This window comes from Chaetura pelagica, unplaced genomic scaffold (assembly GCF_000747805.2).
Source record: "Chaetura pelagica isolate M959 unplaced genomic scaffold, ChaPel_1.0 scaffold17, whole genome shotgun sequence".
Taxonomy (NCBI): Eukaryota; Metazoa; Chordata; class Aves; order Apodiformes; family Apodidae; genus Chaetura; species Chaetura pelagica.
The window spans coordinates 11,343,546-11,370,123 of NW_009970726.1; the positions used below are offsets into that span (position 1 = coordinate 11,343,546).

The 26,578-nt window shown below is 40.5% G+C and overlaps 1 protein-coding gene across 1 annotated transcript in view; it reads left to right on the forward strand.

Annotated features, from left to right (window-relative positions):
* The window catches only part of PTPRN2 (protein tyrosine phosphatase, receptor type, N polypeptide 2), a 91,060-nt gene that overhangs the window by 6,900 nt on the left and 57,582 nt on the right, over nt 1-26,578 (forward strand). Inside the window, exon 3 of the mRNA XM_010007048.1 lies at nt 18,490-18,637. Coding sequence (XP_010005350.1) covers nt 18,490-18,637 — 148 coding nt within the window. The remainder of the gene's footprint in view (nt 1-18,489; nt 18,638-26,578) is intronic.

The window sequence follows — 26,578 nt, forward strand, 5'->3', positions numbered from 1 at the left end:
CTTTCCCTGAGTTGCCTTGCTTTTAGTGGAGCTGGTTGCCTCCTGAAAGATCTTCTGCTGATGAAATGGTGTTTATCTCTTCTTTTCCTCTCTAAATGTTTAAGTTATTTTGAAACATTTGTCTCTGTTTAAAACCAGGACTTGAGATACAGGAATAAAGAAAAGCTGCAAAGAGAAGTGCAAAAACTCCCATTGCATATGAAAAGATATCTACCAACAGAGTCATAAATCCAACAAATTGGTGTATGTACTACATAGATTTAATCAGTAAAACTCAGAAAAACTATTCTTAAACAGGTTTTCTTTTGATTCTTCCATTTTTATTTGTCATGTTCAGTTGCCTCCCTTGTTCTTTGTTAGTCTTGTTGAATGGGCCTTAGAAAGTAACAATAATTACAAGAGTCAGTGTTAAATAAAAACATTCATCTTGAACACTAACAAGAAATTAATTTCAAAATCTTCTTGTTTTTTGCTTGTTTGTTTGTTTCTTTTCCTAAATTCTTCCCTGTCAGTTGATTTCCCCAAATGTATTTGTGATTAAAAATACCTTGCTAAACTTCTGAGTCTTCATCTTGCTCTGTCATTTGATGGTGAGGTGGTTATTCCAACTTTATTTAAGCTGCCTTGGTCAAACACTTTTAGCCACATTGTATCATTCTCTAAGGTTTTTAGTAGAAAGATGAAGAAAGCATTTCTATTAATATTCTAGAGTGCTAATTTTAAAAGTGTTACATAGGGAGAAATATTTGTCACAAAACTAGGTTATGTAACTATGTGCACAAAATAAAAAGAAAGGATCATTGCCATGGCTGAAACAAAACCTTGTGGCTATCTAAACTTTTTTCTGTTTCTCCCAGATTTTTTCCATTTCTAGAGAACAACTAGGTAGTGTCAAGGCCAGATAAGCACCAGTTGTAGCAAGTGGCAAGAGATGTTAGAAGGTAATGTAATGAAAAAGATCTGGGTTTTGGTACTTCAGGTTGAAGCCAAGGGACATTACTGGGTCTTCAACTGCTTCTGAGAGCCTCATTGGCGGCAGCAACCAGAGATGAACTCTTGTCCAGGAGGCTACTGGTTTTGTCTTTTGGCTCCAAATCCATTCTAAGTAATTAATTGCTCTTCTCCATGTTTGTCCTATTGTGCATGCTCACAGAATCACCTTGGCTGGAAAAGACCTTAAGGATCACCAAGTCCAACAGTCAAACTTATGCCTTAAGCTGTGAATAACTCATTGTAACAGTTAATCATATTTTGGATCTAACAAGTGGAACTGCCTGTTAGTGCAAGTGCTAGAAGGGCAGTAGAAAGTGGGTGGTTCAGAAGGACTTCTCAGGCCAGAGGCCAAGATAATACCTGTTACATCTGGGATGCTGGTAAAGTTCAGATGTGGGAAGGAGGTGAGCTTTGACTCTCTGTGAAAGAAATGGCTTATGCAGGCTGCAAGACATGATGCACCACTAAGCTCAAAGGGTGTGGCATAAATGGGACTACAGCTTCCCAGCTTCTGAAAATATGTACAGTATTTCTGAAAAATCAGTTCAGGATGAAATTGAGACTTGCTTCATGGTACTTTCGAAGAAGGGGCATCCCACTGGCACTGTGTTTTGGCACTGTTAAACCAGTTGCAGTTATCTAGGAGAACTGGAATTTTTGAGAGCTCCTCCTCTTCCTGCGGGCTACACCAGCAGAAGTTGCTGGAAGTGCTCTGGTTAAGATGTTACTGGCAATGAAGGCAGCTTAATCCCTCCATTGATTCAAAAAAGTCTGTTTATTCTTCAAGACAAAATAAAAAATAAAATAAAATTATTCTTTGCCTTCTGCAACCATTTCTGGGATTAGGCCTTAATTTGGCAGTGCTTTGTCAGTAAGGTATCGGAATTTCGTTGGCATATGGGACATCTGAGGTGTAGGCTATAGAGAAAATTCTCCTGTGATGATCACATTTTGTATGTGCATTCACAATGCAGCTGTGGAAACAGTTTTTTTAAAGGCAATAAACATTAATCTGTGATGTTCACTTGTGAATGACATAGTATTTGCTGTTGCATAAAGAAGGACTGTGTTACCTTTAGTCAAAACTAGATAAAGCTAATGTCTACTACCCTCAAATATTCCAAAACCCATTCCCCAGCATGTCTTTGCAAAATACTTTTGCTATTATTTTCTGTCTTTTCTATAGTTCTTCCTTTGTTTCAGACTAGTGTAATGTGTTTTCATTTTTCTAGCTGGTAGCTCTCCCTCAGTGCTGTCATGCCTCCCTCATCCTCTTGTCCTAAACTCATGTGCTAAGGTTGCCTAGCTGGCCAAGAAAACCCTGTTCATAGCAGGGGAGAATTATTAGTTGCCTCTTATTTCTGAGTGCTTGCTGTACCACTGTGTTGAAGTTAGCATAGAAGGGAGGGGTTACAAACAGCTCACAAGCATCACCTCCTTCCAGTCTGACCTGTTACTGCTCTGGGAATTGTTCTCTGCCCTTTTCTTTTTGGAATGACTATGGAGGCTGGTGTCCAGGCTCTAAAATGTTTCTGTCCTCAGTCTGGCTAGTAGTAAATCCATTAATGTCTGTTGAAGATGGTTGGTTTCTGTCTTCACAAGATATTTCTCTGACTATATGTCACAACTGCATTATTTTTAGGATGAATTATGTGAAGGTTTGCCTCCTTCTGACCTGGCTGTTTGCATTATCTAAAATATTCCCATGAACATCCAGTAACCCTGGCTGCACATAGCAGCTAAGCTCTAGTAGCTGTCAGAGTGTAGTGAATTGAAGCATGGTTTTATACTTCTTTTATTAAATTTGTGTACACACATTTCTTGAAAGAAAATAAACAGAAAATTACAATGTCTTGTTATTGGATACATTATATTTATACTCTGAGCATTGAAGAGAGTCTGCTAATCATAAGTTGTTTAAGCATTTTTGGTTTAAAATTAAAAAGATACTGAACTTGAGAAAACAAATACAGTCAGTTATGTAGTACTGACTAGTTCTTACATTCTTGTCATATTTAATTTAAATAGACTTTAACAGGTTGCAAATAAAAATGCTACAGAACAGGCAATGCACACCACAATTTGTGTTCTTGCTGTCATCCAAATTCACAGAAAGAAGGAAACATGTTAAAGAAATTTGATAAGACCAGGTGGTCTAAGTGAGTAATTTCCCTTTTGTTAACATATTCCCCTTATTAACTCTGTAATTAATTGTACCTAGCTAAGGAAAGCTATGGAAATTGCATTTTGAGATGTATCAAAGCTGACTTTATGCTTCAGACTTCCATGCAATTTACTATTAATGAAGCAAGAGATGGAGGCCCCAAATCTGTAATTATTACTTACTATTTGAATGACAAGTAAAGAATTTTATCAGTACAGTTTCAAATGAAAGGGGATTAATGGCTAATATTGGAATTGTTAATCTTTCTTATTAAAGTAATTTTGACGAGAGTGTTTAGCCTGAAAGAGGTTTCTGGAACATTGTTTACCATTAAAACATCTATTTTCTGAAGCTCAGTATGAATTTGTCTAAGTTTGACAGCAGGGTGCAAATATTTTTTAAATGAATGAATATTTTATGGGAGTTAAGGCTGTTCATGTGTGAGCTGATGCTGAGCTGCTTGCTGTGTGCGTATTCCTGGAATGTGTATCAGGATGGTAGTTCAGTATCTGTCTTACCAAAATGAAGATGTCTACTGAGATAGCAACAGAAAAAAGCTACAGCAGAAAAATCTGAGAACTCAAATTGCCCCAAGGCTGTATCTGCAAACGACTGATTAGCAGGTGAGAGCCCAGCCAGAACTGGGCTCTAGATCTTGGTGATATTTTTATGACACAGAAAAAGCCTATAATTAGGTTTGGTAGCAATGTTATTTTGTGTTTAGACAGGCCTTCTTACCCCTTTAAATGGTGGTGTCTTTCAGTTTTTATATATTTTTATTAGTGTCATGTACCTTGAGATGAGTATTCAGCAGTGAGTGCTTTATACCCACATGAATGCTTATGTATAAATGTCATGTACAGCAACAGTGTCCTCATATAAGTACTGATAACTGTTTGTGATCAGAGATAGCACACACATCATTTACATGTTAATGAAAACTACTTAGTGTTTCAAGTTTTAAAACTTTTTCTTGCAAATATTTGCAATTCTCATCTTTTATAGGAGTGTACAAATGAAGCTGACAAGGCTGTTTTCGCTCCTCAGGATGAGAAAAATGTTAATATATAGTGACAGAAATGGTGAAAAGCAAAGCAGTGAAAATTTGCAAAATTTAATTTGCTGTGTTCTCGGCCACATAAGTACTGGAGTTGTATGCTAAAGAATACTATGAGTGTCCCATTATAGGCAAGATATGTCTCATGTCTTTGCTTGTGACAAATATTACCAGTAGAGTAGAGGTAATTTAAATGCTCTGATTAAGACATTATTTACATGAGTAGATAGACTTTGTGTAACAAAGATACCATCAACATAACAAATCTCCATGTACCTGCTTTACCATGAGATGACTTCAAGCTTTGCTTCTGTGTGGACCTGTGGGAACTTGATTGGCTTCACTAAGGAAATTACAGGTTACAGAACTAACCTTTTTATCTGTAGTCCTACAAATGTTCCTTTGCAACAGTCTTGCAGGCAGGATGATATTGTAGCAGAAAGTGCCATAGACAGTATATTTGCTTCATCCTTCAGGCAAAAGCAAGGTTTTTCACTTAAACATAGCAGGTGTTAAATAGCATACCTGAAGAAGCAGTTTCAGTATAAAAGCATGTTTTGTATGTTATAATTATGGGTCAAGTCAAATACATCAAGGGTTCTTTTTAATTTGTAAGAATCATAACAGACCATGAAGACCACAACAGTAAGAGACGGTCGCTGTGCCAGGCTGGTAGGCTGGTGTTAGTTCAGAGGTGGAATTTGTTAAGGATAAAGCTAATACAGAATACAAAACCAAAGCTTCTTTAAATGCAGTAATATTTCTGATGCAGATATTTATCTACTAGTTTAGGAGGAAGGCACCCAGAAGAGTTGGTTTAATTAACCACAGCAACCATACAGAAACAGGAACATAAAATCCGTGAAGTGGTGCTGGCTCCTAGAGGGAGGGGTGTCCTCCTACTAAGGTGGGCATGTGTGATACCTGCCTGTGAGAAGTTCTTTTTTATTTCCTCATTGCCTCCTTTCACCTCTTGGTGTCTGTTTGCATTAGACCAGTTTGACTGAAAGCATTATAATGGTGTCCAGTTGTCATTAATTTAGTGAATACATTAATGGTGCCTAGTAAGTTATTCTTGAACAAGAAAAGTAATTTCAGAAAGTATTTTTATGTCATTTAAAGTTCTGCTGGAGTCAAGAAAACTCTGCAGTATCTGAGGTTATGCACCAGATCTTTCCTCTTACTATATGTATATCCTCACAAATGAATTTTGAGCGACTTTGTCCTTCAGGTAGGATTCTGGGGCCTGATATAAGAAATTTTTATTAAAGTCAGTGGGAGCCTTTCAACTCACTTCAGTAACCAAAATAATAATAAGTCAACTCTTACACAGCACTTTTGATCAGTAGGCTCAAAGCTCTTTTTAAAGGGCAATATCATTATCCTGTCTTTTTAGTCCAGGATGCTCAGGCACAGACAGGGAGCTGTCTTAACCAAGACTAGCCTTAAGGTCACAAGCAGGGCCAGGAGTAGACTTCCATTTTCTGGTGCCACTCTCTGCTCTCAGAGCTGATCATATTTGCTTTAATGGAAGAAGGACTGTATAGAAGGGTAATACTTCTGCCCTTTTTTGTCCCTCATTAGTCTTTTTTAAGAAAGTACAACATGAAAATATAAAGGGGTTCTGCACCTGGGTTTATCAGATTTAGTTCTGTCAGTTTAGTTTTGGCCTCATTATCTAAGAGCAAACTACTCCTTGTTTGGAGAGCTGGCTGTAAGGTATTAAAAACACATTGGAAAAGCTTGTCAAAGCCAAACTGAGGATGTGCAGTTTATAGTTAGCTAGCTCTGTGGTGGAAAAGGATGCCATCTACTCATTTTTTGAGTCTCTTCTGAATTGATATATTTCTTCAAGAATATATTTCCAATCTGCGCAACCCTTAGCCATTGCACACATGCACATGCACACATGCACTGAATTTTAGGTTCTTTATTTTGCTTTTTCCTTCTGTTTAGCAGTAAGCTGCACTTGTACTGTCTGCTCAAAACTACTACTGTCACTCTCTCAATGTTCTCTCCTTGATTCAGCATGTGAAGGGAAGTGTTCCAAGGAAAAGAAACAGCACACAAGGAAATGTTGACAGTTATCAGTTATGACCAAAAAAAATTTGCTCTTCCCATATAATTTTCTTCATTTGCTGTGTTCTAGTTTTTGTTTTTCTGATTTTCTTTCTTTGCAGTACAGTGTCTTCTTCCATAATTTCACTTCTTAGTTGATCTCTACAGTCTGTTCTTGGCTTCTTTTTCTGTCCTCTTGCACATTGTCTTTCCCTTGTTCTTATTTTGCCCTCTGTCACTTCAGATATTCTTGTCTGGGAATTAGACCAGTGTTCCTCAAACTTTGTTAAAGTGTTATCCCTTACTGGCTTCCATGGAAACCCAAGAGTCCCAGCAGTAGGTGGGATGCTGTCAGCTTATACAGTTTTAAAGCTTTCCTACCATCACTTCACAATCCCTTTTGAATGCTTTAATGAGAAAAATATTTGAGAATCACTGAGCTAGGCCAGACTCATCTGAAAATCCTATGGAGCTGAGATAAAAGGTTACCTACAACTGAGTCACTTCCTCTAGATTTGGGAGCTGCGTAGATCATCTTTCTCATGGCCAGCTTTGCTCTGTCTTCTACTCCATGTTGATTCAGTGTGGCTGAGGGAGTGACATGAAAAGAATAGGGCAGAAATCAGGCATGGCTTCTACAGTCATGTCCAATAAGTCCTGAAAGTACTTTTGTGGAAAAGAGGTTTCTTCACTGCTTACTGTCCTCCCTGGCAGTTACTCTAATCAAGTTGCTTCTCTGCAGTTTGCAGTCTACAAACATGGAGCTTCCTAGGTCAAAGATATAGTTCCAAAAAGGACCTTCAGTGCAAGGATGTGACCATTGAAGATGTTTCTACACTTCGAAGTTTTCTGTCTCTGACTGTTACAGGAGTTTTCTAAGGAAAAAGCTGGTTTTCTAAGGAAATCCGGTCTTTTTTTCCCTTCTTTTTTCACAGGTGACCATATTTTCACTTGTGCTGACATATAGTCTGCCATTAGGCTGTGGGTATAGTGTGGATAGCAAGTCTTGGATTTCATATTGCATATTCTCAATTTTCACACAAACCTGTGTGCATGTTTGTGTAAAAACACTCCCTATCAATTATGATACCCCTTCCCATCCCTGCCCCCCCTTTGTTTCCCCAAAGCCATTGAATAGTAAAGAGGTTTTCCTCTCTTGAGTCATATTTTGCTCCTGAAGAAGCACCTTTTCACTTTTATTCACATATTAAAGAGTAGTAAGAGTATTAGTGCTTATCTCTTTGCTCTTGCAGGGATGCTTTGTCTGTAGAGATTTTATTTTCCTTTCTACCCTCAAGATGGCCACTGTCTAGTGGAGGCATAATTTACCACACTATCCATCACTTCATGTTCTGTATCACTTTGATGTACTTACTCATGGTTGCCTGGGTTTTCCTAAGTTTTATTCTTCTCTCTGAAGAACTTGACCACTCTCAAAGAGAATTTTTTTAAACATGACTTTTTCACAAGTCTGTATTCATCTCTTGGTAATTTTTATATAAAGTAAATGAAGATGAGTCCACAAGTGCTCTGAAAAGAAACACAGACTTTAATTCATTAAAATCTGAATTTGCAAATACAGTACCCAACTGGGAACCTAAATTTAGATGCTTAATTGAGTTAGCAGGGTTTGGAGAAGAAGGCAGGGAATTTGGTTTTGTGTTTTTAGCTAGGTAATTGGTGTGTAGTGATATATTTTTAAAGTTCAGACATACAACATCATTAGCAGGCCTATAAATGAATCACAAATACGTCTTGGATTCTGGTGTGATGTTCAAACCATTAGTAAAATAATGAAGTGAGAAAAAGGGATCATCTGAAAAACAGGTTTAATGTATAAGAAGAAAATAGCAGTTCCTGTGAAGATGAAATTGGGCATCAATATTTATCACAAAGAATCAAAGGACCTGATTTGTATTTTTTTTGCAGGTTCTCTGCTACTTTTTATTCAGCTGTGTAGCTTGTGCTTTTTAACAGAGCTACCAGAAGCTCTTCCCAAAATGTCTCTGTTGAGTAATTCAGCTGACACTATCCTTGGCATCAGTTCCTGTACTGTAGAGTTGTCTTTAATGGGGACGTTGGGGATTTTATTTTGGCTTGGATTAATTTATTTTTTTTTCCATGCTATTAAATAGCATTATTTGACTAAGAGGTCTAGCCCCTCATTTTTATTTTTTTTTATGTAACGTACTTCCTTTATTTAAAGGCTTTTGATAATTTAACATTTTTTGTGAAATCTATCATAAGAAGTACAGAAAGCCTGGAAACTGATTTTGGCGAATTCATCTTAAATATTTAGTTTGATGTATCTCGTATAAACAGAATCTAACTTGGATAAATTGAATTCCTCTACTCATCAACCACTTGAATCCTGTACTTCTAAACAAAACCCCCAAGCCAAAACCCATTCTGATTCCATTGGAGTCAGAACATTTGGTGTCTTTGAATTACAGAAATACTATCAGATATGGTTTCATGAAGATTGCACGACATTTATCCCTTTCTATAAAGATGATCATGAGAAAAGGAAAAAAACAGTGGTCAAGAAGAATGAGCTCTGGATTTCCCTGCAAAATAAGTGTTTCAGGAGCATATCCTGTGACCTAGGGAAATTCACTTTGATGTTTCTGCCCTTTTATTTCCCATCTGTGAGACAGCAGTGGTACTTGCCTTCCCTGCAGAAGTAATGTGAGCACTTTCAGACAGTTGGACAGAAGGAGCTATAGAAATACAGAGATTGCAAGGGAGCAAATTATATTCCTTTTATGGTAATCATCTTCTCCTTTTTGTTGAGGTTTATTTAAAGCAAAGTAATTGCAGGGGTGAAACTTCATAGGCATAATTTAGATTTCAAGCAAGGGGCTAGGGAGGAGGAGATGGGGGTGGTTGTATTTTAAGACTTAGAAGGCACCATTAAGTAGCTGATAATCCTTAAGAAGGGATTCTTTCTAGAGTGAATTTCTTTATCTTCTGCTATATTTAGAGAGCTTGGTAGAGTAAATATTTCATAATTAAGCATTCTAATTTAAAAAATGTTTAATTTCCTATCTACTTATCCTTCAAGAAGGGATTCTTTCTAGAGTGAATTTCATCTTCTGCTATATTTAGAGAGCTTGATAGAGTAAATATTTCATAATTAAGCATTCTATTTTAAAAATGTTTAATTTCCTATCTACTTATCCTTTCAAAAGCATACCTGTCTCGATCATTCCCGATTCAAACAATGTTTAGCATCTCATGTATTTTCCAAGATTTCCTCCAGAGCTGAAAACCTGAGTCAGTCCACACCAGGTTGTATCCAGCCATTTCACTGGGATTTCACTGAGCACCTTTGGCAGCTGGGAGCTGTAAGAAAAGGGATTAGCGAGTGTTTGTCTGACACACACTGATCCCAGCACCTGCTGATTGGATTGAAGTAATCCTTTTACAAGTTACAAAACTCTATTATCAGAGCATTAAGAGAGGGGGAGTCAATGATATACACTACGTCAAGGGTATATTAATGTAGGTAAACAGAACATAGGTTGCCATTGAATGTGCTTGTGAATTACAGTTATTCTTGCCAATGTTGCACAATAGTGTTGTTTGATAGATAATGTCATACACTGCTCATGCAAAGGTGCTGCTGCTCTAGGAACCCAAGGACAATAACCTAAAATTATTTTAGATGGCATGCTTAAACCACAACTGTGCTCTCTGTCTACATGCTTCATTGTTTACAAGAATCTTTACGTCTAAAAATATAAAATTGAAACTATGGAATGTCATTTTTTATTGTTGGCCCACATCACCATGAAAGTTAATTTATTTCCAAATAATACAACCCATTTGAAGCAATCTAGGGATATTATTCTCAACCAGACTGAATAGTTGCTTTGTCAGAGAATTGTCTCCCTCTATTTTGTTTCACTTTTCCTTCATCACCTACCATATTATGAATTATACTAGTAGCGTTTTATGCCAAATTACTAATAAAGCTTCATAGTAGTTTTCAATACTTAATTATATAGACTTCAAAACTGCCCTTTTCACTGGTGTAATCAGGGACTGAGAAATATGAGACAAATTAGATCAGAATGCATTATGGTAGTAATATGGCTCCAAACACTGAGAAGGGAAAATAATTTCTCAATATATTTTAAAAAGACAAAATATAAATTCCCATATTTTTATATCCTAGATTTTTCCGTTTATGGTTACCTTAGACAGTCTTCTCTGATAAGATCAGGACATCTGGGATGGCACAGGACAAATTAGAAAAAGAAAGGAGCCTTCAGCTTGAAATGGCTGTAATCAAATGATGAAATCCTGGCTCCAATGAAGTCGGGAGTATTGCCATTGAGAGTAGTGGAGCCAGAATGCTTCCCAGCACTGACAGTAGGTGAGATTTTATAGCCAGATGTTAATTTACTGAGCTTTCTTCCAGATACAGATTCTTTGAGATATTGATGATGCACTGCCACAGTAGAATTTCTGGTTTTATATATTTTTACATATATAAGCTCAATGTAATTAGCCTGATAAAGCCACACTTCTTTACAGTTGACATAGAAAACTTGATTTGCCATGTTAGGGCTAAAGCTAGTTAGTGCTTTTACCAACAGTTATGGAGTGACTGGTCTTGGTAACAGCTATAAGCTCTGCATTCTCCTGAGTTGTTTGGATCAGAGTGTCAGAAACATCTATGGTGCTTGCCCAGAACTCTTATCTATTGGAGAAAACCATTTTTTTCTTATTGTGTTATTTGACTGAAGACCAAAATCGGTTGAAATAGAGCATCCTCTCTTTAAGGTTTTCTTTTTTAAGGAAGTAAGGTAGGAAAGCTATGGACATAGTTTGCCTCTGCTCCCATGTTTTCCTTTACATGGGACACTGAGAGCATTCTTCATAGCAATGTGTGTGGTGAGCTCCCAGCCCTTGGTCTCTGCAGGAACAGCACTGCAGCTCAGAGAGACCAAACTTCTGTAAATAAGGAAGAGCCCAAAGTAACTTCAGTACCACTATGAAATTGTGTAAGATGATGTGAGAAATGCTTTGAAAATATGGTCTGAATGTGGCTCAGGATTCTAATAGTGACACTTATCTCAGGGAGCTTTATTTGAGCTGGTCCAGACAAGGGTGGGTGGGTGCACCAAAGTAGAAGAATAAAGGAATCATGAATTTATAGGAGAGGAGTGGGGAAAAGGAAAGAGAAGAGAAATGAACCTTGCTATTGTTGTTCCCCGAGTCCAGACTCCAGCCCTAGAAAATAATACAGCACATATTTTAAAATAAATTGCTGCTTTTCTAGCAAGAGATTTTTCAGAGGCATAAAAGGGAGATAAGTGTGAGGGCCTCATTTAAGAGGATGGAGAAGGCTGAAGTCTTTCCTTTGTGTGTTTGCTAATCTCCTCCATCCTTTCCCCTGGATAGCTGCACAATGAGCAAGGATGTGCATAACTTTATAAAAAGATCTTGCCTAGAAAAACTTGATTGCTTTTTACTTAACTAAAAGTATAAAACCAGTAGATTAAGTAAAAACAACAGATAGAGAATATCCAGATTTTAATAAAGTCTTGAAACTGTCTCATTAATTGAAAAATTAGTGTCAGTTTTGGATTGAAATGTGGCTAAAGGATGATATGCAAAAAGTAATGATCAAAAGCTGTGGATGGGAGTGTCTGGCAGAGTACAGGAATTATTGTTAGATCCAGTTATATTTAACTTTTTAAATAACAATCTGGAAGTGGTGGAAGTGACTTAATGACTTTTACAAGTGATATCACAGTGTAAAATTCTGCACAAAAATGATGACAGAGGAGTAATTCCAAAGTTTGAAAAGCTTAGACCTGAAAGTGCATTCATCAAATAAAGTTAAATTATCTTTGAAGAAAAAAAATCACAGGAAGAAATGTCCATAGTTTGCATAGATCCATTAGTGGTCTGTGAAGAAATATATACAAGCAGAAATGATACAGAACAGTGATATTCTATGTAACCAGATGAGGGTTGCAATAGAAAAGCAATACTGCTGGCACTGCTATGAAAAAGCCATCTCAAATGAGGACTACTATTCCTTATTGAAAATACTTGAGTATTTCTAGAATAAAATGTATAGTTCAGAACAGTTTTTGTCCCAAGAAATAGTTATGAACTGTGTTTTAGTCTTCTACTTTAGATACAGAGCACCTAAATGTTAACAAAGTTTCTTGGTGAAGTATGAAGCACAAGGCTCTATCTGAAGGCCTGGAAATGTGTCATCAGGTAGGCTGCTTCTGTCTTTCACAGAATCACAGAATTGTCAGAGTTGGAAGGGACCTCCAGGGATCATCCAGTCCAACTCCCCTGCTAAAGCAGGATCCCCTAGAGCATGTTACTCAGCACTGCATCCAGGAGGGTCTTGAATATCTCCAGAGAAGGGGACTCCACAACCTCCCCAGACAGCCTGTCCCAGTGCTCTGTCATCCTTACCATATACAATTTTCCCCTCATATTTAAATGGAAGTTCTCATGTTCCAGCTTGTGCCCATTGCCCCTCATTGTGTCACTGGGAACCACTTAACAGAGTCTGGCTCCATCCCTCTTGCACCCACCCTTTAGATACCTGTAGGCATTAATAAGGTCAGCCTCAGCCTTCTCTTCTCCAGGCTAGAGAGGCCCAGCTCTCTCAGCCTTTCATCTTATGGGAGATGCTCCAGTCCCCCAGTCATCTTCGTTGCCCTCTGCTGAACTCTCTCTGGTAGTTCTCTGTCTCTCTTGATCTATGGAGCCCAGAACTGGACACAGTATTCCAGATGTGGCCTCACCCGGCAGAGTAAAGGGGGAGAACAACTCTCCTTGACCTACTGGCCACACTCTTCCTTATGCACCCCAGGATTCTATTGTCCCTCTTGGCAACAAGGGCACATTGCTGGCTTGTGGATAGTTTACTATCTACCAAGACTTTGAGATCCTTCTCCTCAGAACTGCTTTCCAGCAGGTTCACCCCTAACCTATAATGGTGCATGGTGTTCTTCCTCCCCAGGTGCAGAACCCTACACTTGCCCTTGTTGAACCTCATTAGGTTCCTCTCTGCTGAGCTCACCCGCCTGTCCAGGTCACACTGGGTGGCAGCACAGCCCTCTGGAGTGTCAGCCACCCCTCCCTGTTTGGGAGTGAACTTGCTGAGGATACACTCTGTCCCCTCATCCACATCATTGATGAACATGTTGAACAACACCAGACTGAGTATTGACCCCTGGGAACACCACTGGTTACAGGCCTCCAACTTGACCCTGCTCTGTTTGATCACAACCCTCTGAGTTCTGTCACACTTACAGCTCTCAGTTCACCTCACTCACACTTCCACTGCTCTCCCCTCATCTAGCCAGCCAGTTATGACATTATAGAAGGCAATCAGGTTGGTCAAGCATGATTTCCCTTTGGTGAATCCATGTTGACTTCTCCCAATGACTTTCTTTGCTTTCACAAGTTTTGTGAGGTCATCCAGAATGACTTCTGTAGAGCTTCGAGTAATATGAGTGGAACAGATAAATTTACTGTGAAGCCACTAATGATAAGGTGTTAAGCCGGAAAAAGGAAGGAGAAAATCTTGTGCTGTGTTGAAAGTAAATTGGATTTACACAGAAAAGCTTTCCTCTTACATATAGTCAATGCAATACATACTGAAGAAGATAAAGAAGTTTAAGCAGAATAGCAAAAATGCTGGGATGTCCTGTGCCAGAATGTAGCCTACAAGTTAGCATGGAACAAAGACCAATAAAACCTTTCCTTAAATCACTTGGAGAGAATGACAAAACAACGTGTTTCAAGTCTGGTCATTTAGTGCACAATTTGCTGTATAAAAGCTGAGGCAAATTCTCTCCTCTCCAAATTCCTTCTGAGGAACCCAGTGAAGCACCAGAGCACTGCAGGGCCCTCTGCATCTCCAGAAGAAGAGATTGCAGTTTGAAAGCAAGTGGCTCTCACACTGTTAGGTGAAAGGTGTGGATTGGAGGGGTTGCTGTTCACAGGGGTTAAGATAATGTCCCATCAACTTCTTCAGCTGACATTTGAGATTCTGTTAGACCTGTCAAGGTTTGTTGATTTAACATTTGTCCATCTTTTCATTAAAAGAGACATCTTTGGTCGTGAAAAGAGTGTCTAATCAAGTAGTTTATTGGAAGTATGTTGTCAAAAATCACTGCTTTTTGTAATAGCTAAACATCAGCTAATAAAATAGGTATTTTTAAAACAAATATCTTGACAGATGCAAACAATGTTATCTCTGAAGAGTATGTTTGGAGATGGATCAGACAATTAGAATTTCATTGTTATATTTGTTAACCTTAATTTAGTCACAGAGGATGCACTGGATGCTACTCCTTGTGTAAAGAAAAAAGCAAAGAAAACAAAGGTGGCTTTGCACCATATTGCACTCAGGAAGCTTTACCAAAGCCATCCAGGCCATTGAGCTCTGTCTTTTTGCCTGTATGTAGGCATGTTGATGCTGTCTCATTGTTTTCCACTGGCACTGGTTCTCTTGGCCAGAGATTCATTCTCCCTTGAACAGTTTTTCATCCTCTGGCTGAAAGCTCAACTTTTGCTTATGACTGGCATGTCTCATACAGCAATAATAGATTTGACAACGCATCCTTCTCTCCACATAACACTGATGCATCTCTATATCCCCATAGCACCTCTATATCCCCATAGCATGATTGTAACAAGAGTATCTCATCTGTGCATAAGAGAGAATGTATGAACTGGGCGACTAATTGTCCTTGTAGGTGAGGCCCTGTGGAAGGAAAATTAAGACTTAATTAAATTTAAGGTATATCAGGAGATTCTGGTGAAGCCGTCAGTATTTAAATAATAGCATGTATTTGGGATTACAGAACTTGTCTTGATGTGGACATACTGTTGAGACCAGACATCTACCTTTTCCAGCAGATTGAGGAGCATTACAGAAACAGTGGTGACAACCTCTATTTATTTTACCTTCTGCTCTGGGATAAGGGAAGTCATGTGTATGTTTGACATGTTGGTAATGAATTTCTTTGGTACCAGACAAACACTGCAGAATGTCTTATGAAAACATCCTAGTTAAGGAGTGGATTTGAGTAGACATACAATCTCTAAAATATCAGAAGTTCCACTCAATTTAGCGTACTTCCAGCAGGTCCCAAGGGAGTGTTTCAAAACCACTAAGCTTCTGTTTAGCAAAGTGGGGATGAGCGTAGGGGCTCTGAGGGACTGTAAAAGAAATATTACTCAACTTTGGGGGAATTGTCTGACTTCTGAATATTTTAAAGCAAGCTTCTTTCTGAGTAGCTTTTCTAAATGTTTGTAAAGCAGATGTTTATATTGCACAGAGCTTTCCTTGGGTCTGTTCAAATAGTCAAACACCTTTTCAAGATCTGTCAGTAAATGCCCTGTGACTGATCCATATGATGCAGGTGTTGAGACTATGTGAAAAATGATTGTCTGGTTAAAGATGTCAGTGTGGTTTTATTTGAACATTAATTTCTCTCTACACTCAGGATCCCCTGAAAAAGGAAAGTAAAAAGAATATTTCTTTTTAAAGAGATGCATTATGTAAAAATTCATGTGCACTAAAAGCAATCAAATTAACTGTGTTGTATTTGATTATTTAAAAAGAAAATAAAACTTATTTTAAAAATACAGTCCTCGGAATCATCCAATAGACAAGTTGGAGCCAACAGGAAACTCCTTGCTACATACAGTCCTGCCTTAGGAGTCAAATGTTCATGGCCCTTTTCCCACGGCTTTGTGGATCTCACAGTATTTTTGGAGAGATTCAGTGTTGGCAGATGTGTATATCTGCACAAAATGTCCCTCAAGTCTATGAGATGTTGGTGATGGGCACGTCGAAATGAATCAGACTATAAAACTGTGGTTTAAAATAGGAGGATGCTACAAGCTAGTCCTTGACTGCCTGATCCCTGCCTGCTGCATGTTAAACAGCTTCTCTGAAGCCAGGAGTCTTGGCTCAGTGGAATTGTAAGATTTTGCTATTTTTTTCCCTTTGCATCATAAAAATTCTTATATGCCAACAATTCTCTGCTTAGGAGGGATTCTCTTTTTTTTATATTATGTTCAATATACATGTCCAGGTACAGATTTACTAGGAGAAAAGAAAGGGATCTTTAGCCTCCCTCCTTTCCCCATTAGTAACGGCCTTTCAGCAAGGACAAGCAAACTATCAGAGGATGGTTTCCTCCCATTAACTTGCAGGTTAAGGCTGGGAACATGTTAGCTGACCCCTCCACTGGGGGCCACGCAGCTCTCCCACCTCCCCATCCATCAGGTCACAGCTCTGTACACTGTGATGTTTTTCCTTCATTATAGAGGATAAGCTATCACACAGTAGGTGTTTTTGTATCTAGGCCACCACTATTTTTTACCTCTTTTAGAAACCTTTGTTCTAACATGATATATTCCTATGTCCTTAGAGATAGCCTTTCTGGAAGCATCACTTCTCAAATTGCTTTTCAGTAACAGGTTTGATTTACAAATCCCGTGTAAAGACACATGCGCACACACCAAACACTGCTCACAACAAAGCTGAGTGACAGGGGCTCTTTTGTAACCCAAAAACCTGTTCAAGCTGCAAGAAGGAGAAGTCTCCTGCCTTGCTGGTCAGTGGGAAGCACTGTGGAGTGACAGCTTTAGCAGAGCTCCCATTTGGTGGAGGCCAAGCTGCAAGATTTTTGGCACCTTCTGTCGAACCTGCTGAGAAGGCACATGAGCCTTTCTTCTTTAAAGTTCTTTTGGGAAGAACTATTCCATATAATGGAGATTGTCTGTGGAAGAGGTTTCCTAAGGGATTCAACTGCTTTTTATAATTTTCAGTGAATGCTTTCCAAGAGCCTTTTTTAGGCAAGTGTTGCTGCAGATTGGCCTGTACTAGTGAGTGCTGCAGCAGGAGCTGCTTTGAGCGATGACTGGGTGAGAAGCACCCACAACTCTGATACTGACTGCTGTCCAGCCCTTGAGCTTGTCCCCTAAACAGTCTGTCCCTTTTTCAATCAGTTTAAGGATGTTAACTTCAACCTACCTTTACAGTTAGAATGGAGTATAATTTAGAAATACCAACTGGGTGCAACGTGAGATTGTTCTGCTGCTTACTGCAGGAGAAGATGACAGGCTCTGAAAGGTAATATGGCTGTATAGGAAGGTTTACAGTACCAGGTGATAGCTTCTTTAATGTTCATGTTAAAAGGAGGGGAAGATATTTGTTCTTCCCCATCCTTCCTCCTTTCTACTCTCTCACCTTCACCTACTTGGATGATTTTCAAGTCCATAGGGTGAGGGAATGGGTTTTGCCTCATTTTTGACAAGCCTTTGGAACTTGAATTCCTAATCTAGTGCTGTACTGGATCTCTAGCCTTGGGAGATCTGCAAAAAACTGAAGACCTGCACCAATATACTCTCATCAGCCATCATTCCTGACACAGCCACTTCGTTTTTCTTTGGTGATGCTTCCTCTAACATTTCACTGAATGCTGGTACAGTCTTTAACAACATATATTTTAATATTCATTAAAACCACCTTCTTAGTTCAAGGCCCTCTCTGTGCCAGTCCATGTACAGTATGAGCTCCTAATGACTCAGTACTTGAGCCATGACACTTCAGCCTGCCAATATTTTTATTCTCCTCAACAGCTGTATCCTTGTTGTGGCTTGTATATTGTGCTTGAACTTCAGTTTTAAAAGCCTTTGGTTTGATGTGAGCTGTTGTTATAGTGAGTAATTTTTATCAATGGACTTCTGTTTCTTTTACATTGACTGATGGAAGGGACATTTGTGCTTACATTTTCTAGGTACAGAAGAAATAGCTTTCTCCTGAAGTTCAGTAGCTGGGGATTTCAGGCATTTCTTTTCTTTTAGCACTGGTACGTGTTAGTATTCTCATTTTGTATAGCACAAATAAACTTGGTTAACTCTCTTCAGTAAATGAATTAGGCATAAGACTGAGTGACTTTTGTCCCTAAAGCTCAGGATTCTCATGCTCTCATTTTTTGTTTCTGACCATTCTTCCCTTCCTTCAGGATAAAGTCTGAGCTTTTGACAGTCTGGAAAGCTGGAAACAAGTTCTGAGCAAGTATTTCTTTGGAAAAGCCCTGAATTATACCTTAGGTCTTCCCATTCTGCTTTCCATCCCGAGATACATCCTTTTAGCTTAGCTTTGAGCCTGGCTAAGTCAATGCTTAATGTGGTCTTCTTTTAATTCCAGTCCTACATGGAAGATCATCTGAAAAACAAGAATCGTCTGGAGAAAGAGTGGGAAGCTCTGTGTGCTTATCAGGCTGAGCCCAACGCCACCATCGTCGCACAGCAGGAGGAAAATATCCCGAAGAATCGCTCATGGGCTGTAGTACCATGTATGTACACTTCAATTTGGATTATTGCATTTCAAGTTCTTGATACTTTTCTCAATATTCTTTGCATGGGGGTTTGAAAGCTACAGATGAGACGCAAACTGAATACAGAGTAGCTTATATATATACTAAAAAACTGTGCCTGCATCTGTGGACTGGGTACAGGTCCTGTTGTCATATCAGACAGTTTATCTCTTTTTAAGTAGTATATATGTTGCAAAAATGCACAACTATGTCACATAGCACTGCTGCTGCAGCTGTACTGTCTCATGAAATTCAATAGCCAGAGTGCTTTTCAGTGCTAGAATATATTTCCTGTACAAAAGTGGCATCTGTAGCCATTCAATGGAAAGAAGTTTGGCTTGTGTTTAGACAAGTTGGTATCGTGTCCATCCAACAGTAATACCAGCTGTCTATAATCAGAGCTAGATGATCTGTTTATGAGATATCAGCTGTACTGAATGAACCTCTTTAGGCTTCAGCAGATAAACTTGCAAACTAGCTTTTCTCTACTAGGCTTAGGATAAAAGAGAAAAAGAAAAATAAAAAAATCAACCAGCATTTATATTCCTAGAATCTGCTCTTTCCTGTAAGCAACCACCTTTCTGAGCTTGAAATCTGAGCAACATATTTTTCGTATGCAAATGTATGTGTCTCATAGATTACATTGGTAATATATGGTCACACATTTTATTAAGCAACCAATGAAACAAAGCTAAAACTAAGAATATATGCACAGGCCACAGCAACAAAAATGCTCTCAGTAAGTGTGCCCACAATCCAGCTGGGTAGCTTGGCAAATATATACAGATATTTTAATTTTTAAAGTGCCCTGAAAACATTAATTTTCCCTATGAAAGTCTTGAGTAAGTACTATTCCTCTTTTAGAAATGGGGAAATGACAGGTAACATATTAAGTAAATGTCAGAGCCAGATTTAGAGTGAAGATTCTTTGCAAGTATATGGTAATTTTAACTGAGCCCATCAGCCCTTGCATATATGCTTCAGCAGGATTTGGCTCTCTTGTTTATGTAGAGGTTCTTCTTGCAGCACTTTGTTGCTTAGGAGAGGAGTACAGGAGTTTGGCAATATAACTTTTCCTGAGTAAATATGGTGCTGGTTGAAAGTCTTGGGGCAACAGCAGCAGTTTGCTGACTTCCATGTGTTTTGGGATTAGGTCTGAAAAATTCCAAAGAAACCACCATGAAAGTTAAAGGAGTGCGAGACTTCTGTGATCTTTCCCATACTGAAGAAGATAGCATTTAACCAACATGATAGGCAGTGAAAATTGCTCCATGATAATGTGTATTGATCCAAATTGATCTTCTTGCTTGAAGTGTTCTGTTCAATGTGGACTTATAGTCAGACCATTTTAAGCTGTTCCAATTCCCTGCTCGTTAGCTAAGCCAGATTGTTTCTGGTCACTGTTTGGAGACAGCACAGGAGCTCCAGGTGTTGCCAGAGATTGATGCTGATTATTCAGCTGATATAGGAAAGATGTCTGTGTGATGCAATGAGCAGTAAAATAGAGACCCTCAGACTAGACCGTTCTACCTCTGAATCCAGAAGTAACATAGCTGCAGCAGTGCTAAAGAGCAGAGATATTTAGCTTGAGTCTCGTGCTAGAGAGCTGAACTATTTTCAGAACTGAAATAGTCTGTCTCTTTTCACCATATGTAGCATGTGGATGAATCAGCCTACACTAGTAAGCCGTCAGTGGACAAGTGTTTGCCCCTTGCTTCTTCCATGGCACGTTGTTATGCCTGTTCTTTCTATTGCCAAGTCCAGACTGAATCCTTGCTACCTGGGAAGGTATTTGGACGTGGACAGGGTGGCTGCAATTTATTTGAAGCTTTAGTTAGAAGTATTTCAGCACATCTAAAATCACTTAGTACTTTTACAAGAGTAAAATGCTATTTTTTGGCTTTGTTTCAATGTGGAAACTTCTATTATAGCTATTAGAACACTTCATTTTTTTGACAAAAAAAATCTTGATCTCACTTTCTGAGATGGCTGTGCACTGGTAAACAGCTGTCACGTTGTACCCTTAAAAATACTTTTATGGTGGGTGGAAAGTGTGATATAGTTCAAACAATAGAAAATGTTTATCTGGGGAGGGACTTTTTATATTGGGGAAGGACTTCTTAAAAGGGCATGTAGTGAGAGGACATGGAGAAATGGCTTTAAAGTGGAAGTGGGTAGATTTAGGTTAGGCATTAAGAAGAAATTCTTCACTATGGAGGTGGTGAGAGTCTGGAACAGGTTGCCCAGGGAAGTGTTCAAAGGTTGGATGGGGCTTTTGAGCAACCTGGTCTAGTGGGATGTGTCCCTGCCCATGCAGGGGAGTTGGAAATTGATGATCTTTAAGGTCCCTTCAGACCCAAACCATTCTATGATTCTATCATTCTATGATACGGTGCTCATTATTGTAGACTTTAAATTAGACTGAGATGAGAAAGATTCCAGTTTGCCCACGTTTTTTGGTTTTTTTTATAACCACATTTGACATAAAAGCTATAGTAAAAAGTCACAGATTTGCTCCATAATAAGACGCAAAGCTTCTCCTAAGGCAAGGAGAGAAGGAAGAAGTTCTTGAACAAGTGATGGATCCCCTCCCCTCCTATCATCAGACAGAAGGAGGGAACCCACGGGACAGGGAGGAATAGGGGGAGGTCCCTCCATGGAGAGGCAAGGGAAAACCCTCACAGCACCCCTGCACTCTTCCAGTTGTCCTTGAAAAAGAGGTATAAGGCTTTGGAACTTCAGGGCCAGGCAAATGAAGATGGAGAAGTAGATCCATCTAGAGAATCACCTAAGGCTTGTCACTCACCCCCACACCTTAGGACTTCTTCAACTAAGAAGAAAAGGAAAGTCATTGTGATGGGTGACTCCCTTCTGAGGGGAACAGAAGGGCCCATTTGTCAACCAGACCCATCCCACAGGGAAGTCTGCTGCCTCCCTGGGGCTTGGATTAGAGATGTTAAAAGGAAACTCTCTGATCTGGTGCAGCCCTCTGACTACTATCCACGGCTGGTTTTTCAGGCTGGCAGTGATGAAATTGTGACAAGAAGTCCAAGGGCAATTAAGAGAGACTTCATGGCCCAGGGAGGGCTGATAACGGGGGTCTGGAGACCAAGTAGTGTTTGCTTCTGTACCTGTTGCAAGAAAGGATGAAGAGATGAACAGGAGGAATTTGCAGATCAATGCAGGGCTATGTGACTGGTGCCATAGGCAGGGCTTTGGGTTTTTCAATCGTGGGCTGCTATACAAGACACCTGGCCTGCTGGTGGCAGGTGGGATGCACCTGTCCCAGAGGGGCAAAAGGCTTTTGGGGCAGGAGTTAGCAGGGCTCAGTGGCAAGGCTTTAAACTGGGTATGAAGCGGGAAGGGGAGATAACTGGGCCTGTTAGGGACAAGCCCAAGACAAACATGCCAGGGCTTGAAGAATGGTGGACTAGGGAGGATTCTCACTCTGTTGTTTCATTTGGGAGAAAAGATAGATGTTTAGAATTAATGGAAGCACCTGAGAAGGATCAGGTAGGAAATGGAGCCCATAGCAGAAAAAAGGAGTTGCAATCATTAGCTCATCTGAAGTGCATCTATACCAATGAGCTAGAGCAACAATCAGGGAGCTTGAAGCCATGATACACCAGGAAAACTATGACACAGTGGCTATCACAGAAACATGGTAGGATGCATCACATGTCTGGAGTGTCACAGTCGATGGCTACAAGCTCTTCAGGAGGGATAGAAAGGGAAGGAGAGGGGGTGAAGTGGCCCTGTGTGTTAGAGAATGCTGTGAGAGCTTGGAAATCAAGTATAGTCATGATAAGGTTGAGAGTGTTTGGATTAGGTTAAAGGTCTATAAAGCTGATGTCACTGTGGGAGTTTGCTACAGACCTCCCAGCCAAAGCAGTGAGATGGGTGAAGCTTTCTATAAGCAGTTGGGAGAAATCTCCCAGTCACTTAACCTCCCAGACATCTGCTGGGAACACAACACAGGAGAGAGGGAACATTCCAAGAGGTTCCTGGAATGTGTGGAAGATAAATTCCTCACACAGCTGGTAAGTGAGCCAACCAGGAAGGGTGCCCTCCTGGACCTGCTTCTGGTGAATAGAGAAGATCTTGGGGGGGAAGTAAAAGTTGGAGGCTGTCTAGGGCATGAGATGATTCAGTTTTTGATCCTTGGAGAAACAAGGAGAGGGTTCAGTAAAACTGCCACCTTAGACTTCCAGAGGGCAAAATTTGACCTGCTCAGAAGACTGATTGACAAAGTCCCTTGGAAGGCTGCCTTGAAGGATAAGGAGTCCAGGAAGGCTGGACATACTTCAAGAAAGAAGTTTTGAAGGCACAGAAGCAGGCTGTCCTTGTGTGCTGAAAAACCAGTAAGCAGGGTATGAGACCAGCCTGGCTAAATAGGGACCTTTGGCTGGAGCTTAGGAACAAAAGGAGAGTCTATGACCTTTGGAAGAGGGGACATGCCACTCATGAAGCCTATAAAGATGAAGTGAACTTATGCAGGGTGAAAATTAGGAGAGCCAAAGCACAACTAGTGCTCAAACTACCTACAGCTGTTAGGGATAATAAAAAATGTTTCTATAAGTTCATTAACAGCAAAAGGATTAGGGAAAATCTCTATCCTTTATTGGATGCAAAGGGAATCTTAGTAACAAAGGATGAGGAAAAGGCTGAGGTGCTCAACACCTACTTTGCCTCAGTCTTTAACAGTGGAACTAGCTGTTCCATGGATATACAGCCACATGAGCTAGGAGACAGGGAGGAGATGTAGGACGAGGTCATCACAATTAAAGAGGAAGAGGTCAGAGATCTTCTACACCACTTAGATGCACACGTCTATGGGACCGGATGGGTTACTTCCAAGGATGCTGAAAGAGTTGGCAGATGTGATCACCAGGCCACTTTCCATTATTTACCTGAAGTCCTGGCTAACTGGGGAGGTCCCAATGGACTGGAGGGTAGAAAATGTAACACCCATCTATAAGAAAGGCAAAAAGGAGGATCCAGAAAACTATAGACCTGTCAGTCTGACCTTGACACCAGGCAAAGTCATGGAGCAGATCATCTTGAGTGTTACTAGAAGACACATAGAGGATAACCAGGAGATCAGGCCCAGTCAGCCTGGGTTTATGAAAGGCAGGTCCTGCCTGACGACGAACCTGATCTCCTTCTATGACCTGATGACTCACTATTGGACAAGGGAAAGACTGTGAATACCGTCTATCTGGACCTCCAAAAAGCATTTGACATGGTTCCCCACAGAACTCTCATAAAAAAACTGGCTGCTCATGGCCTGGATGAGCACACGATCTGTTGGATCGAGCACTGGCTGGACAGTTGGGCCCAAAGAGTGGTGGTCAGTGGAGTCAAATCCAGCTGAGGCCAGTCACGAGTGGTGTTCCTCAGGGCTCACTGTTGGGACTGTTTCTGTTAGACATCTTTATTGATGCTCTTGATAAGGACATAGAGTGTATTATCAGTAAGTTTGCAGATGGCACCAAGCTAGGTGGGAGTGTTGATCTGCATGAGGATAGGGAGGCTCTACAGAGAGACTTGGATAGATTGGATCATTGGGCTGATGTTAATGGTCTGGGCTTCAACAAGGCCAAGTGCTGGGTCCTGCACTTGGGCTACAACAACCCCAGGCAAGGCTCCAGGTTTGGGGAAATGTGGCTGGAAAGTGTCTGGCAGAAAAGGACCTGGAGTTTCTAATTGACAAGTGGCTGAATATGAGCCAGCAGTGCCCAGGTGGCCAAGAAAGCCAAAGGAATCCTGGCCTGTATTAGAAATAGTCTGACCAGCAGAAGTAGAGAGGTGATTGTCCCCCTGTCCTCAGCACTGGTGAGGCCAATCGTGGGCTGCTATACAAGACACCTGGCCTGCTGGTGGCAGGTGGGATGCACCTGTCCCAGAGGGGCAAAAGGCTTTTGGGGCAGGAGTTAGCAGGGCTCAGTGGCAAGGCTTTAAACTGGGTATGAAGCGGGAAGGGGAGATAACTGGGCCTGTTAGGGACAAGCCCAAGACAAACATGCCAGGGCTTGAAGAATGGTGGACTAGGGAGGATTCTCACTCTGTTGTTTCATTTGGGAGAAAAGATAGATGTTTAGAATTAATGGAAGCACCTGAGAAGGATCAGGTAGGAAATGGAGCCCATAGCAGAAAAAAGGAGTTGCAATCATTAGCTCATCTGAAGTGCATCTATACCAATGAGCTAGAGCAACAATCAGGGAGCTTGAAGCCATGATACACCAGGAAAACTATGACACAGTGGCTATCACAGAAACATGGTAGGATGCATCACATGTCTGGAGTGTCACAGTCGATGGCTACAAGCCCTTCAGGAGGGATAGAAAGGGAAGGAGAGGGGGTGAAGTGGCCCTGTGTGTTAGAGAATGCTGTGAGAGCTTGGAAATCAAGTATAGTCATGATAAGGTTGAGAGTGTTTGGATTAGGTTAAAGGTCAATAAAGCTGATGTCACTGTGGGAGTTTGCTACAGACCTCCCAGCCAAAGCAGTGAGATGGGTGAAGCTTTCTATAAGCAGTTGGGAGAAATCTCCCAGTCACTTAACCTCCCAGACATCTGCTGGGAACACAACACAGGAGAGAGGGAACATTCCAAGAGGTTCCTGGAATGTGTGGAAGATAAATTCCTCACACAGCTGGTAAGTGAGCCAACCAGGAAGGGTGCCCTCCTGGACCTGCTTCTGGTGAATAGAGAAGATCTTGGGGGGGAAGTAAAAGTTGGAGGCTGTCTAGGGCATGAGATGATTCAGTTTTTGATCCTTGGAGAAACAAGGAGAGGGTTCAGTAAAACTGCCACCTTAGACTTCCAGAGGGCAAAATTTGACCTGCTCAGAAGACTGATTGACAAAGTCCCTTGGAAGGCTGCCTTGAAGGATAAGGAGTCCAGGAAGGCTGGACATACTTCAAGAAAGAAGTTTTGAAGGCACAGGAGCAGGCTGTCCTTGTGTGCTGAAAAACCAGTAAGCAGGGTATGAGACCAGCCTGGCTAAATAGGGACCTTTGGCTGGAGCTTAGGAACAAAAGGAGAGTCTATGACCTTTGGAAGAGGGGACATGCCACTCATGAAGCCTATAAAGATGAAGTGAACTTATGCAGGGTGAAAATTAGGAGAGCCAAAGCACAGCTAGTGCTCAAACTACCTACAGCTGTTAGGGATAATAAAAAATGTTTCTATAAGTTCATTAACAGCAAAAGGATTAGGGAAAATCTCTATCCTTTATTGGATGCAAAGGGAATCTTAGTAACAAAGGATGAGGAAAAGGCTGAGGTGCTCAACACCTACTTTGCCTCAGTCTTTAGCAGTGGAACTAGCTGTTCCATGGATATACAGCCACATGAGCTAGGAGACAGGGAGGAGATGTAGGACGAGGTCATCACAATTAAAGAGGAAGAGGTCAGAGATCTTCTACACCACTTAGATGCACACGTCTATGGGACCGGATGGGTTACTTCCAAGGATGCTGAAAGAGTTGGCAGATGTGATCACCAGGCCACTTTCCATTATTTACCTGAAGTCCTGGCTAACTGGGGAGGTCCCAATGGACTGGAGGGTAGAAAATGTAACACCCATCTATAAGAAAGGCAAAAAGGAGGATCCAGAAAACTATAGACCTGTCAGTCTGACCTTGACACCAGGCAAAGTCATGGAGCAGATCATCTTGAGTGTTACTAGAAGACACATAGAGGATAACCAGGAGATCAGGCCCAGTCAGCCTGGGTTTATGAAAGGCAGGTCCTGCCTGACGACGAACCTGATCTCCTTCTATGACCTGATGACTCACTATTGGACAAGGGAAAGACTGTGAATACCGTCTATCTGGACCTCCAAAAAGCATTTGACATGGTTCCCCACAGAACTCTCATAAAAAAACTGGCTGCTCATGGCCTGGATGAGCACACGA